Source organism: Thunnus albacares, chromosome 1, assembly GCF_914725855.1.
Source record: "Thunnus albacares chromosome 1, fThuAlb1.1, whole genome shotgun sequence".
In the NCBI taxonomy this organism is placed as follows: Eukaryota; Metazoa; Chordata; class Actinopteri; order Scombriformes; family Scombridae; genus Thunnus; species Thunnus albacares.
This window is the reverse complement of record NC_058106.1, coordinates 15,677,530-15,693,276: the sequence shown is the minus strand read 5'-3', so window position 1 is coordinate 15,693,276 and position 15,747 is coordinate 15,677,530. Positions and strand designations below refer to the sequence as shown.

At 39.1% G+C, this 15,747-nt stretch overlaps 2 protein-coding genes across 2 annotated transcripts in view; one reads left to right on the top strand and one right to left on the bottom strand.

Annotated features, from left to right (window-relative positions):
• Window positions 1–308: 308 nt before the first annotated feature.
• Window positions 309–7,326, top strand: wdr76 (WD repeat domain 76). The gene is made up of 15 exons (XM_044345833.1): window positions 309–475; window positions 759–860; window positions 954–1,052; window positions 1,275–1,367; window positions 1,957–2,015; window positions 2,619–2,736; window positions 2,898–2,999; window positions 3,340–3,377; window positions 3,567–3,720; window positions 4,126–4,284; window positions 4,456–4,571; window positions 4,748–4,846; window positions 4,952–5,104; window positions 5,199–5,252; window positions 5,513–7,326. The coding sequence occupies exons 1-15, from the start codon at window positions 437–439 to the stop codon at window positions 5,766–5,768; spliced, it is 1,641 nt and encodes a 546-aa protein (XP_044201768.1). The 5' UTR covers window positions 309–436; the 3' UTR covers window positions 5,769–7,326.
• The window catches only part of LOC122978810 (FERM domain-containing protein 5-like), an 84,266-nt gene continuing 74,506 nt past the window's right edge, over window positions 5,988–15,747 (bottom strand). Inside the window, exons 10-14 of the mRNA XM_044345824.1 lie at window positions 15,487–15,578; window positions 15,314–15,388; window positions 15,095–15,163; window positions 14,783–14,889; window positions 5,988–11,415 (exon numbers count right to left, since the gene is read on the bottom strand). Coding sequence (XP_044201759.1) covers window positions 10,826–11,415; window positions 14,783–14,889; window positions 15,095–15,163; window positions 15,314–15,388; window positions 15,487–15,578 — 933 coding nt within the window. The 3' untranslated portion in view covers window positions 5,988–10,825. The remainder of the gene's footprint in view (window positions 11,416–14,782; window positions 14,890–15,094; window positions 15,164–15,313; window positions 15,389–15,486; window positions 15,579–15,747) is intronic.

Below are 15,747 nucleotides of genomic sequence, written 5' to 3'. Positions count from 1 at the left end.
ATTATTGTTCAAATTAATTTATTTTCTAACGCCTAAATAACCCAAAATGATGTGTATTTGCTGAGTTATTTCCGCTTCCTGGCGCATCATGCCATGACTTGCCAAAGGATGGCGACATTATCACCGGCTGTGGAAGCTAGGAGGGCAAGAGCTCAGACGTCAATCAAATTCTAAAGCGCCCATTGGCTGTTGGTCGCTGAGAAAACGCCTCTTTTCGAGTGATGCGTTGATGCCAGCCAATGAGCTGCTAGGATTCTGTTTCGCAACACAGAGGGGAGGGGCTAGTTACAAAACATTTCTAGCATGTGGCGCCAATTGTACTTCGTCTTAATTATCTACGCAGTAACCTGCAGGGAAGTGTGGATGTTTCACTGTCCTACAGTCCTCTCAAAGAAATAGCTTGAATCTTCAAACGTTTCACTAGCAGAGCACTGAAATGTCGACCAGACGAACAAAACGCGAAACTGTCGTGAAGGTACGGTTATTAGTTGTGATTTGGTGAAGTTTTTTAATGTTGTTCCGTTATCTTAACCTATCATTTGTGTTAGCTAACGTTAGTTGTTGAATAACATTAACATTAGCAAGTTCGGCAGTTGAACTAACTTTTGTTAGAGAATGTAAACAGATGAAGCATGCTTTGAGGCGTTACTCCGGTGTGTTACAGTGATGCTGCAAAAAGTTGTGGAAGAGTGAAATGAAGGCATTCCCCGAGCAAAGTTATATTAATGTTAATAATGTTAATTATGCACACTTGGCAGGAAATGACACCTGTGCAGCTCCGACGGTCAACACGAAGCGGCCTGTTACCTAAACGCCTTCAATACTCTCCTGAAGACACAACTGAACCCCCCAAGAACAAAGTGAGACACACTTTAGAAACACCGAGAAACTATATAACATAACATTTATTATTGTTTTTTGTTGTTGTTAATATGCCCGTATTTTATTGTTAGAGAACCAAAACGCATGATGAAAATTACAGTCAGAGTAAGAGAAAGGACCTGAAGGAGGAGGACTCAGATGTTGAAAATAGTGATGTGGAGCGTACATCAGTAAGTATGAAGACCCTCATTTACATTCAGCTCTCATTTGCTACATGTATGGATCCTATTGTTTTAATAAGATAAGCAGTTTTTTCATCAAGTCAAATCTTTTGAGCTTCTTGGCTACATGTATAGTAGAAAAACATGTGTGGGCCAAATAGACATCAGTATTCTCAACTCAATGTTAAAGATTTCTGCAGAATATCAGCGCTGTATCTTTGTGTAACACAGGTTGGGCATGGAGGACTGTCTGCATATGAACTAGAGCGCCTGGAAAACATCAGACAGAACCAAGCGTTCCTGTCTTCCATCAATTTACTCCAGGTGGGTACACACAAGGATTGGTCACAGATACATGGGGTGGTATTCCCTATAGACCCAGGGACGTCTGGTTTCACTGCAGGATGATATTGAATTACTAACATTGTGAATTTCCCACCAACCTAAATTTATTTTCATCTCAGTTTTTAATAAATATGTGGTTTTAATTCCGTTTAATTAACCTTAGAATAGCTACAACAACCAATGACCTTTAAATAAGACGACCAATGTATTTTTTTAAAAAAAAGTTAATATTACATTTTATATTAGTTTATCACAATATGCATTTTAGATCATATTGCCCAGCTCTATTTGTTTTGTTTTTTTAAGTTGTGTTGTAATAAAGAAAGCCTTGGATCAGCCTACAGTAAAAGTGGAATACTGTAAATAGTCTATGGCCTCATTGCAACCTCACACAACCTCAACAATCCTGTGTGAATTAACTACATCTTTTTTTGCATGTGAAAAGTGAAAATGTAGGTCAGAACTGTATGTATGTGTGTGCATTTGGCACACAAATGAATGATGTGTGTAAGAACTCTCTTCACTATCACCATCTTGTGGTATTAAGTCTTGTTTTCTTTTTCCAAAGGCAACTGAGGAGTTCAAACAGTCAACACGGCCAAAGCCATCACAGAGGGGTCTCATGAGGTACAGTCGCCTGACAAACTGTTGCTGCTGGTTGGAGAGCTCTGAATAAGATAACTGAGTTGAGCATGACTTCTGACAAGACTGGGGAGCTGTAGGACTGAAGTGTTACAAAATTGTAATGAGAAAAAAACAGTAATGAACATTCAGTGTCTTGTAGTTTTGTGTATATATGTAACATCATCCTACCAACTGCATAAACATCACAAGATATACAAGAACATCATGCATCATACTGTCACTCATTACTTAACGCGTTTGGGAACCTGCTGGTTTTTGAGTTTAAATTAAACAAAAGTATAGCAAAGGGTCAGAAACATACAGTAGGTTGTGTGGAAACCATTAAGTGTGTAGGTGATTGGTAAAATTATTAAGTATGGCTAATGTAAGATTAAGTAAAGATATTATGTTACATCTTCTTAAATGTGAGGATTTGCTTTTTTCACAATTTCATAACACTGATCACTTGGGTTTTTTGACTGTCAGACAAACAAGTTGTTTGAGGACATCACTTCAGACTGTTTGTTAGTTTTAGCCCTAAAATAAGCTTACAGTGATTAAAGGTCTTCTTGATGTCACTTTAATGATCAGTTTCTGTCGTGTCAGGTCACAGACCGGTGTAAGAGAAGTGCTGCCACCTCGCAAATCCCTGCGTCTCCAAAACAAAGAGGCAGAGGTCTTGAAACTCCCCCCTGAACCGAGAGGGACGTTGATCTATCAACAGGTAGCTACATATATTAAAAAAAAAACTGTAATATATTCATCACATCTCACTTGTCCCACTCCACTGCTGCATATGATTCTGTCTCTTAGCATTTCCTTTTCTCACCGTTGTTTCTTTTCTCGCGTTTGTTACTCACTTCAGTTATTTTACTTGCTTTAAAGTCTTCGCCACTCAAGAAACCTCCTGGCCCACTGCCTATGGATCCAGTCAACATGGATGAAGGAAGCAAGCTGCCTTCACAACTTTTTGAGCTGTGCTCTGAGGTAGGATATTTCATGTTTTGATATTTCATGTTCTCATTACAACCCTAAAATTTTGATGTTCCGTTCAATTACCATGCTGGCCTTCCAGAGACACCACGCATTTTCTGCTCTCTATTTGTTTGCCTTTCAATTGATTTCCTCTCACATTAGTAAATAAATGCAGTGCTGTTAAGCTGTGACTTCATGCAGAGTAATAGTTAAAGCTAAAAATATTTTGGAGATGCCTAACCTTGAGATACATAGCTTTGCATCTTTGTTTGGGTTGAAACATTTTTTTGTTTTTATTACTCATGCAGCTTCAGAATCAATTATTAAACCATAAAATTGCTTTTCTTTTCAGGACTCAACAGAAAAAAAGGTGGAACTTGATCTGAAAGAGTAAGATTTTAAGTTTTGATTCTGACATCAGCCTGTTGCTTAACTTATAAAGAAGTGACTGCTCCACCTTTTACTGAACATTATTTGATGTTTGTTGCATTGATGGTCACATTTTTTTTTTTTTTCTTTTCAAACAGCTGAAAATGTTTATACAGGTGGGCACAAATCTACACTGTTGTCTTCATGCAGGTACCGCTCTGCTCTTAAGAACATGAGAATAACTGAGGACAGAGTGGCCAAAGTGGTGAAGGATCGCATCTTCTCTGCTGCCTTCCACCCCTGCGCCAGCCGCCTGCTAATGGCTGCAGGAGATAAGTGGGGGAAAGTTGGACTCTGGAATTTGGTAGGTTTTCTTTGCTGTGATCATAATGCTGTTTATAAAAGGAGTTTTCACAACTAAATGGCTGGAAGTGTGCCTCAAAACAACTCATATCAACTATATCAACTTGAAGGATCTCACACATTACTAAACAGACCTTCAGGAGTTGTATTTGTAGCAATATAACTGTGTGAGGCTAATATTCACTAGTGTTTTAGAATTACTTCTGAAAATTTTTGGCTTTCTACATGTTTGACTTTCCTCAGCATTCAATCTATTACTTTTTCTTCTGTCCACTTCCTGGAATCAAAACATTCATCACTGGACACACATGAATACCGTTTAAATGTCAGAACTGTTTCATATCACCATACAAAATCCACACTCAGAATCCACACTCAGTTCCTTCTTATGTGTATATTCCTTCAGGGTGGAGATTGGGGTGATGACGGTGTGCTACTCTTTGAGCCCCACACTCGTCCCGTGGGCTGCTTGGCGTTCTCCAGGGCTCATCCCACCCACCTGCTGAGCCTCAGCTATGACGGATCTCTACGCTGCATGGATGTAGAGAAGAGTGTCTTTGATGATGTGAGATACCTTTTGTTCCATGAAATGTATTCTTTAAAAAAAATCACATTGTATAGGTTTTAAGGTAAACTGCCTGAATGCAAGCTTAAGTTTTCAAAATATACCATATAGAACATTTGCTCAAATTTCATAATTACCTCTCGTGGTCAATCTGTTTGTACATTGTTCTAGGTGTATGACATTGACGATGGCCTGAAAACATTTGACTTCATGTCACATGACTGTTTAACACTGTTGGTTGGGAACTGGTATGGAGAAGTTGCCATTGTCGATAGGCGCACTCCAGGGTAACGTATTCCTGTCTTAACTGGATAATGCTGATAATGATAATAAGTCATTTTTTTTGTTTTATCTCCATAGTGTTAAAGAGTAACAGTATGTGTGAACAATGTGAACTGTTGTGTCACTTTGTGATAATTTTCATAAGCATACATGCTTACACTTGCATTCAACTTCTCTGCAGAAACTCCCATGAGTCTCTCCACTCATTGGACCCCAAGACTCTGCGTTGTGTGAGCGTCCACCCTTTACAAAAGCAGTACTTTGCTGTGGCAGAAAGCAGGTATGACTGTTGATTTCCTCATACAAATCTGTTTGATTAGTTTTCTGTCTGGTGTCAGTTTGTCTTTTTGATCATATCAAATTAAGGTTTTGATTGTGTCTGCAGGGTCGTGAGTATTTATGACAGCCGGTGCCTAAAGAAGACCACAAGCCAGGCAGTCTCCCAGCTGCACGGCCACTCTTTAAGCATAAGCAGTGCATATTTCTCTCCTTGTACAGGAAACAAAGTTCTCACCTCCTGTATGGATAACCATATAAGGTGAAGCTGGCTCAGCACTTTCAATGATTGTTGTGCTTATTGTGGTTTATTTTTCAATCCCAGCTCAATTTATATCTTCAACTTTTTTTGACAGGATGTATGACACATCTGCAATGACCACTAAAGCTCCCTTGCTGACATCTATCAGGTACATACACTCAATTTAACTTCAACTTGTAATCGGATAAGTCATTATTTCACAGACACAGAAGACAGACAACACAGCACTTAAAATTTAGTTAATAGGAAAATACAAGATGTTAATAATTTCTTGATCAGTGGTAGTGTTCATGACTAGTGGGATGAAATCTCTGTGGAAAAGTTTTTATTTTCTGCTTTTTTGTTCTAAAGTCTGTGCGTTACTTGAGAGACTTATTCACAGCCTGTTTTTTCATTCTTCATTTTCAGACATGACATGCAAACTGGCCGCTGGCTGAGTAAACTATCAGCGGTGTGGGACCCTAAACGGGAAGATTGCTTTGTGGTAGGGAGCATGTCAAAGCCTCGGAGGGTGCAGGTGTTCCACGAAAGTGGCCAGCCCCAGCACTCCTTCGTAGACGATGAGAACTTGAACACTGTGCTGTCTGTCACTGCTTTCCACCCTACTAGGAATGCCTTACTGGGCGGTAATGCATCAGGGCGCCTGCATGTGTTCTCTGACTAAGATGAAGACCAAAAGACTCCATGTCCTGGGGTATCACAGAGTAACAGCATGAGAATTGTTCCTCACTATTCCAATTAAACTACAATAATTGCAACATTGGGTAGGTTGTATCAAAGCGTAGGTGTATTTGAGGACTGTCCAGTTGTGCTGTATCCTAGATCACAGCAGTTACATATACAGTGAAACACATCACGGCCTCTGAATATCAAATGGTGTCTATTTAAAAAAAAAAAAAAAAAAAAAAAAAAGACAACCCAAAAAACTAAAACTTCTCCCCTGGAGTCCATGTTTTCTTGTTTTACAATATCAAGTCAGTGAATGTATGTATTTTTTTCTCAATGTCAAAGTGAAGACATATTCCTACAAATTAATCTAAAGTACAAATGTAAAATGACTGTGTTCAAGTCCACTGAATGTCTAGTCTAAGTCAACTTTGCACATGAAGACACTGCACTCAATCTCTGTGAAATTGCATGGGGACTGCGTGAACAGCAATATTTGCCTGTAATACCAGATTGAACTGAGGTCTGTACTGTGACTGGGCTGCTCTAGAATAATATTGTTCTGAAGTCATTTCTGAAAATTTGGCTTCATGTTTGGGTTTGTTGTCTTGCTGGAGAATAGTCACAGCTCTCGAGGATGGCAGCAGGTTTTCTTCAGGGACTTACCTGCGTTTTGTTGCATTCATTTTACCCTCGACCTCTACAAGGTCTTTAGAGGCCCTGCTGCAGAAAAACCTCTCCACAGCCTTCATGGTGGAGCTGGTGTGTGTCTTTGATGTGCGGTGCTTGGGTTATACCAAACTTAAGCATTTATTATGATAGCCAAAAAGCTCAGTTTTGGTCACAGATACTGGCCTGCTTTTGGCAGTTTTACAGCCGTCATACTTTTTCCTCTTTTCAATAATTGACTTCCCTGCAGTCCAAGGGATATTCAGTGCCTTGGGAATTATCTTGTCTCCTTCCCCTGATTAAGTGTGAAGGACCTTTTGAGATAGATGTATATTTAAAGTCACCATGTGTAGAATTTTTATGTGATTACACAGAAATGATCTTTCATTCAGCTTATGTGACTTCTAAAAACAACTGTAAGAACCTATGCTTTATGATAGTAAATGAGGTGAACAGTCCTGCATCAGTTAAGTTTGTTTTACAATAAACCTAATTTAGGTCAGTGTTTGGAGGCTTGTTCACTTAGACATTAAAAAATATTTTTCTGTTGATCATCAAGAATTTGAAAACTTTGTACAGGCACTGGAGTTAGGAAATAATCTTCAGAACATGGCTGCTGAAAAGTTTGTTTCGTTGACTGCTGTATACTTTTCTGTTCTCACATTTACAATTTTATTATACTTAAGATGTTTTACAGAACTAAAACCTTTTGGAAAATAGGTTCCATATGTATCGTTTGTGGTGCAGTCAACTGAAATGGCAAAACTGTCTTGACTGTTAAAAAAAAAAAAAAAGGTTTATGTTTATTCAATGTGTTATTTTGTTTTGTTTTTTTTATTTGTGGTTGCTGAAACGAATAAATATGGAGACATTTTATATCAAACATTCCTAATGTGAATAGCATTAATTTCAGCTAGTATCATTATCACCTCAAGATGGCAGTATTGTAACATGAGAACATTGACCAGTCTGCATTTTCCAAGCAGGGACACATTGAAAAACTTTCTGATGTTCATTTTTCAAAGTAATGCCTTTTTTCAATCTCTGAATTCAAGATTCAACTTGTAGCCAGACTAGCTGCCAGATGTCAAGAATATATTATATTTATTCATAAATAGTTTACACCAGTCCTCAGTCAGTGATTGGAAATAAGCAGTCTTGTTTGGAGGTAATAAATGCAGAACACATGCTTACAGAGACATTCCCATGTGCAGGGCCATGGTACAGGAAGGAAGCTTACAGTAAGACCACATCTGTGGCCGTATTCCTGTGTACATATTTCAAAAATGAATACAAGAGATGCCCGTCAATGGAACTGTGGCCCCCATTTGTTTCTGACAGTTAAAGTGATCTGAAACAGATTTTTGCAATAAAAAAATCCCTATATTGAACCCTGCATTGCACAAAGCAAGATCCAGGAAGTCAGGTAGATGAATATGCTACTTCTGCTGTTTAAATTGGCAAAAAATACAACCTGTTTCACTTCGGTTCTGGTAAAACCTGCACCAAAGTCCAAAGAGGAAATGGGTCTACTGTCAGGTGTTCAGTTCATTTACACATACTTTCACAAGAGAACTTGCATCTACTGTTTCTATATTGAGTCAGGAAGAGCAATCTAGGGTTAAGCAACAAGCAAACATGATTTACATAAAAACCCTTTTTTTGACAATAGATATTTTGGAGAAGTATCTTTGACACTGCAGAGTGGTACCACAGTGAGTAATTCACCATATCCTTCACACATGCATCTACAGGCTGTCTTATTTATCACCTTTTGAGAGGATTCAAAACATTTTGCGTGTCTAGCAGACAGAGACAAACATTAGTTTGCAGTTCCTGGTTAATAATAATCATTACATTATTTGTAATTTATTGCTCAAATTATGTTGTAAAGTTTTTCATACACGTAAACAAAATGAGGCTTGATACTACACATTTGAGGAGGTAAAAAGTAAACTTTCTGCCTTGACTTTTTTTTTGTACATGATCACCTTTCACCTAACATGTCAATCAAAAACCACCAAGCACCATCTGAATTAAAGCAAATACACCAGTGATGTTTCCCATCTGGAAAACAACCACAAAATATTTGTGTTATTCTACTAAATATAAATAGTAAATATTTCTGTTTCTCTAACTCGTCCAACTCTGAACTAAGACTCATGAGAAACAGAATCATTCACTCATTTCACTGTTTCTGAATTTTAAAATGGTACTGTACAAAAATAAAAATCAACATTTATAGCCTGTTATTTAGGATTCATTCATATTTTAATACTACAGGGATTCTCAATGAACAAGTTTTGTCAACCTGTCAAAATTTGAATATGAATACAGCAGCTTTCCAAACTGCCATTAAGTGCTTGCATATCCAAAATTTCTCAGTCACTATACTAAACCATTATTCTTGTTGCATAAATAATACATCCACTTTTTTTTTTTTAGGTATAATGTTGAAACACCTGCTGATCAGTCTATAATTACCAGTGGCACACAGCATATACACCTCCTAGTCAAACACTCGTAGGCTTGTTGAGAGGAACAATAGTTAACTGTCACTTTATGGTTTGAACTTATGCTGTCGATTGCTCTGAGCTGTAAAGACACACTGCAGGCTAACCTGTGAAATAACATACAATAAGGCTGGAGAAGAACAGCAGGCTATCAGAGTTTCCATCTGTTGACGTAAACTGACGCACTGCCAGAAATAGCAGACAACAGAGGTTTCTTTGGTAGGTGTGATGACGAAGATTGCAGAAGGACGTAAACATGACTTATCTTAGGTTCTCTTGTAAGCGAGCGCAGGACTGAAAACTACATATCCACTGCAAAAAAATAAGTCCATTAAAAGTCACTGTGAGGAAATCTGTGTGTTGACGAGACACCAGTGTGTACAAAAATGGAAAAATAATTTCAACATATGCAGCCTTGACAGATAAATGCATAAATCTGAACACAGCAGGACTAAATAAAGTTAAACGACCTTCACTCAACATGGGTCTTGAACTAAGAACAAGTACATTAACTCTCTTAATTGTATACTGTGGGGAAATTGCACAAATTCTTGCACTTTACAAAGGTAGAACAATGTCAAATTTCTCATCATGGAAAGGATCTTGTTTTTTATATATATTAACAGTATTGCACATCAAGATAAACTCCTTCTACAGAGCATGGGAGTCAAAGAGCTAACCAAACACTTCACTATCACTACAGCGCTAGCGCACATAGACCCATCACCTTTACAATTAGGTTTGTAATACTGTAAAAGTAACTACATCAAAGTGACAACTGTTCCTTACACACAGAAGTTGATTGTGGTTATCAGCCTTATTTGGCAGCTATTTTATAAAATCAGTAAACCTTCCACCTCCATTACTTCTATCCTTAGAAAGACTTAATTTATAGTCATAGGACAATTTAAAAAAAACAAAACAAAACTTAATTTGCGCTCTAGTGGCTGGACAAAAAAATGGTAATGTGAGCACAGCAACATAACGTCTGACCATAAACTAAATCACACTTACTAGAAAAATAATCATTCAAGCCTTTCAACAGGGCAGCACACACATTACACCTGGGTCAAATAGCTACTGCAACTAATTCTTAGCATTTGTTAAAATTTAATGTACCCGATGTGGAAAATTCAATATATGCCTAAAATTGTATAAAGCAAACTATAATGTTTGTAAATACTGTTTGACTCAGGACTGATCTACATTCAGTATGTGCTGCTTAGTTTTCCATTTAACACTTCCTCTAACCCACAGGTACAACTCCAAACACCAGTTTTTGATCTAATAATATCATAGTATAATTCATATACACAATATATATGAATGTTGTTGGCTTTGAAATGAGAAACTTAGATGAGTTAAACTGGCCCCCATCTCCTCTTCTCTCAAAACTTTACTCAAACTCTCATTTACAGTCAAGTCACACAACACACACCCCGACACATCAGTTCATTCTGTCTCACAATAATGTCACAATGTATAAATTAATACAAAAATAAAGGCAACTATTATCTGTGGTTGAATAAGTGGAGTCTGTCAGACTTTATTGTCCCTTCCAGTGTTTAAATTAAACCCTGTTATTGTGACTTTGTGTAAAAATAAAATACCTTGAAATGACCTGAATGTGATTTCCTCTCCTCGCAGTGATGGTGAAACTAAATAAACAAGGCTCTTCAGGGGACAGTCCGTGGCTTGAGACAGGAGCTCCTTCCTGGGAGAAGCTGAGTTAATATTGGGAATAGGGCTGCCATCTTTTTCCTTTTCCCTCCTCCCACCTCTCTCCTGACCAGTCTGTTGTACAGTATGTGTCCCATCTCCTTCAGTGGAGGCCTGTGTTGTGTCATTCAGTCTCTGCATCCTGCACTTTGCCTCACTTGCTGATGAGGAAACCTCCCATCCATCGTAACTTACAGGCGAACCAGCGCCGCAGTGGGCAGAAATATTCAAAGTGGAACTGCTGGAATTCAGGTGTCTTGCGGATGTCTCTCAGGAAGGCAATGTCCAGGTCTGACTCTGTCAGCATGATGAGCAGCAGCAACAGGGCGAACAGCAGTCCGATGGTGACCAGGAACAAACGTAAAACACTCAGGATGAACTTGTTCAGCTCCTCTACGTCGCTAGGTGGTGACGGCCTGCTTCTAACCATACGCAGTGCTCTCCTGCCGGGTCTGAACTCTGCCGCCTGCCCCTCCATCGATGCCCCCGCCTCCGACTCCTTCTCCTCATCAACGCTGCAGGGAGCGCCATTAAGGTGGCGTGCCACCGGCATCTCCATTCCATGCTCGGCCACGGGTGTAGGCAGCACGCTGTCTGAGGGGCTGTAGGCCTCGTCTGAGATGACTGCTGATGTGCTTGCCTCACTGCCATCCATCATGTGGCCCCGAGAAGACATGAAGGAGTCGCCATGAGAGACGGAGCGCACAGGCGTGGAGTGGGCGCTGTCTCGAAGAGACTCCAGACCTAAAAACACACAACAGAGGACAGCAGTTCATAAGGGAGATTCAATAGTTGGGCTGTATTGTTGCGAGTTACATTTAAAGAGAAATACTGACCTGACTTAGTTACACTTTACACCTAATAAAAATTGCACAGGTCTATCCATCATGATGCATTTAGTCTAAAAAGGTAAAAGGTTTGTCCTCTATCTCTCTTTATAAAAGTTGAATCATTATAACAGAAATCAGAAATTTGGTTACATCTGAGACAAATAGTTTCTAAAGGACACACTTCAATAATTAAAAAACACTTGACATACTCTGAACTTAACAACAACTTAAAAATGTTCTTGTGGAGCAGCCAAACTGGATATAAACTGGTTACAAAACAGTCTGTCCACCCCTCACAACTAGTTGGAAATAGAGCTGCAACGATTAGTTGAATAATTGATGGAAAGAAAATTAATTGGCAGCTATTTTGATCATTTCTTTAAGCATTTGTTCTTTGATTTCAGCTTCTCAAATGTGATGATGGTTTTTCTATATTACTGTTATATTTAACAGTAAATTGAGAACTTGTGTTTTAGACTGGACATCAGTGTAGGGTCTGAGAAATTGTGAATGCCATGTTTTCACGATTTTTTTCAACATTTCATCGAGTAAAGGATGGATCAATGAATCGAGAAAGCGATCAGAACATTAACTGATACTGAAAATAACGCAGCCCCAGTTGGAAACCACACCAGACAATATGTCTAAAGTAGTACATGAATAGCAAAGAGGCCTACATATGTATATATATATATATATATATATATATATATATATACACATATGTATATGTGTGTGTGTATGTGTATATATATATATAAATATAATATTAATCATCAGAAGAATGAGAGGACTGTATTCTTTACATGCATGTTTGTGTATGTCACCATTTGCCATCAGAGTTGTGAAAACAGTTACACTTTGAAATGATCCAGTCTGACAATGTGAGACTGTCAGGTATATTTTGACACTTGTTTTCAGATGCAGTGAAACATGGTCTAATTCAAGTGACAGATAAAAAACAATCTCCTAAGATCTTTGTTTTTTCTGTATTCCTGCAAGGAGCAAATTACCACAGAATTCATTCTAATTAGTCCATCAGAGATCAAACTCTTAACAGCAACAGTATTCTCAATTCTGTTCTGTAAACGTCTGAATAATGAAGAAAAGGAGTGTTATTAAAAGTAACTAGGGGGAAGACATACTTGCATGAGCTGCTGTGGTAGTAATGAATGGTCACTATAGCCACTATATCTGTGTATCTTGTAGAGTATACAATACATGTTACTTGTTAACCAGCAAGCCAAGCTGCTTTAAAAACTTGCTTCATATCAGGGGATGCAAATGTATGACTACATAGAACCTGTCCCTATTTTTGAAGTACTGAGAAAAGGAGGTCTAAGGGGAAATATTGTGTAGTTGGAGTATAATTAGTCCTAAAGCAGAACCTCTCAGCCTGGCTGGACTGCCAGAATATTCAAGTATGCGGTGCTCTGTTGGACACTGTGCCAACATTTGTTATTCTAATACGGCCAGAGGGGAGGCATGATTTGTTTTTAATGGTCAGCTTGTCATTTCCCATGCTCAAGAAACGGACCCTGTCATCTTGTCATTTAATCCATGTCTACTTAAAAGTGGCAACTCTAACCCTACAGTAAAACACAAGAACAATGTCCTCTCTCAAGGGCTCCCTCTTAATCCTCATGACTTCCAAAGTAATTTTCTGAAAGCTACACAAATACAATGTAAATTTTATGAACTGATTTACTGCATTAGAGTTCAACAATATATTATTAGATGATTCCATATTTTATAGGGATAGTAATTTGGGATTTAACACTTATCTTCAAGTGAAAGTCGTGCAACTTGAAAACTTTCAGAGCTGCTCTATTCAAATTCAGCACCCACCCCTAATAGCTGTTAGCATTCGAGAACCAGAAAAAGCACTCCATAATCCCTCATTACAAATACAGCGTGGTTTTTTACCTGCACAGCCAGCTGGTGGGCTGCAGCCATGGAGCTGGGGAGGGACAGCTAGTCTGGAAGGAGCCTTGGAGCTCTGTCCCGACCCAGGACCTCCAGGGAGGGCGGGAAAGAGTGGCAGGACCCCCAGGGCCTTGCCCAGGAGCCTGGGTCCCAGAGACAGCACACGCACTTTCACATCTCGATAACAATGGTTGATCATGCGCAAGTGCACATTCACCTTGGTCTTGATTCGGATCAGACACTTCACCATGGTTAAAGTAGAGCAGAAACACCGGTCTAACCTTAACTGTGTTCCAACACAACTTCTACAGCTCCCTCTATTTTCTTTATCTGTCTTTCTTTAAACTTCCTCTCCTCCCTCTATCTTCCAGCTGTCTGTCTCTGTCTCCGACTGCGGCTGGCGAGCTAAGCAGCACTCCCTACTCCACAGTGAACTCCCACATGCTGGCAGGCAGGCTGACAGCAACAGAAAAACAGAAAGACAGACAGAGAGTGAAAGACAAGGCCCAGGAATGTGGTCCACTTGTGCCACAGTCCACCTCATCCACCCCTGCTGTCAGCTGTGACACACACGGCATGGCCCCTGACAGTAGGAGCTATTTTCAGACTGAGATATTATTACGAGTGGAAATACCAGCGCAGACAGAGCAACAGGACAAGACACAGGGGGTTTGTTTCAGTGTTGCAACTGTGGGGTGCAATGTCAGGGCTTGCTCTCTATGTCAGTGACATGGGGTGCCAGTTTGACAAAAGACGTATTTGTTGTGAATAGACTATACTATAAGTTTATTTAGTTTTATCCAGAGTGGTCAGCTAGAAGCAAACAGCATTTGCAAAAGGTTAATAGCCTGTAAGGAAAGGAGGGGATGGTAAGTGACCTTTAAAAACTGACAAGAGGACTTCCTCATGTCAAAATAATGCCTGAGGCCACTGGTTGATGGGTGCTTCTTGAGTGTGTATATGTGTTTCAGAAAGCACACATCCAAGAGAGAAAGCGAAAGATATTTCAGAGTGCAGAAAGAGTGACTGACACTGACAAGTGGGGGATTGTTCACATGAAAGATCACTTAGCTTACTTTGTCCTGGAAATTCTGTCATAGGTGTGTAATCCATAGCTGCAGCAGGTGTCATATATTGCAGGATTACTGACCAACTTCAGTTTCACATCAACATCATTGCTCTATGAAGCACTTCGTAACTATTGTTTTGAAAAGTGCTATACAAATTAAGTTATTATTTTCAACATGCTGAGTGCTTATATTATTCAGGCACATTTTTTGAGTATTCTGCTTGTGTGTATGTACGTGTATGTGTGTGTGTGTGTGTGTGCGTGCGTGCGTGTGTTTGTGTTTTACCCTCCATGATAGAGATGTGTACAGCTCTCCGTCGGGTCCTGGGCACGCTGGTCAAACGAGGGCCGTGGGTGATGGATGGACAGCTCCTACTTGGCACCATGCCAGCCCTGGACAAAGACACATACATGTGTACACATCATATAAACCTTCACACAAACACATGTAAACAGATCCCCACATTCTCACATGTAGGTATATATGCACAAACACGTACATAACATATATGAATAATTCGTAATAGATCAGCTTAAGCAATAAATGGTACCATTTATTTGTCCTCAACTGCGGGCAAAATTTTGTAAAATTTCTGACCTGTGGATCTCAGGGGGGTCCCTCTTAATTTTGGCACTTTGTTCCATTACCTCTTTTGCAACCTTTCCACTAAAAAAAGCGAGAAAATCTGTTAGTCTGTGATTTTTTTTTTTTCCCCCAAAAAAAGTTTTTTCATTAGATAGCGACAATGAAGAGATGAAACAAAGGTCCCTATTCATAAACTGTAAATCTTTAAAGTGATTAAAAAATATTCAGTACCTATATCTAAAGCGACTACCCTTGAAGAACAGATTACTACTGGACACAGTGCGGACTTGACTCGACTTCTCCAACCTGCAAGTGAATGCAGAGAAAAATTATGAACAGAATCATAAGCATAAGTGGAACAATGTCCTTTCTGCAGTCCATTTGTTTTAGGTCCTATGACTCACTTGTAGAAGGCTTGATTCTCGACTCCACACTTCCACAGATGCTTACAGGCCTCAGGTGTAGGTGCAAAGTATGTCAGTATAATCTTCTTATCCTGTGACAAGTCCAACACATTAACACATGAATACAGTGTGTTTATACAGAATGTATGCAGAATATTAAAAGCAATCCACTTACACTGGCTGAGAACAATGACAATTTGCATTATCGATTTGCCTGTAGGCTACCTATGAGCTCTTGTTTAAATACTATTACAAATCAGC

Excerpts from the sequence above, each read along its gene's own strand:
- wdr76 (XM_044345833.1), top strand. The coding sequence starts at position 437 with ATGTCGACCAGACGAACAAAACGCGAAACTGTCGTGAAG. Across the intron at positions 4,572-4,747 it reads GTCGATAGGCGCACTCCAGG|AAACTCCCATGAGTCTCTCC; the intron begins GTAACGTATTCC and ends ACTTCTCTGCAG. Across the intron at positions 4,847-4,951 it reads TTTGCTGTGGCAGAAAGCAG|GGTCGTGAGTATTTATGACA; the intron begins GTATGACTGTTG and ends TTGTGTCTGCAG.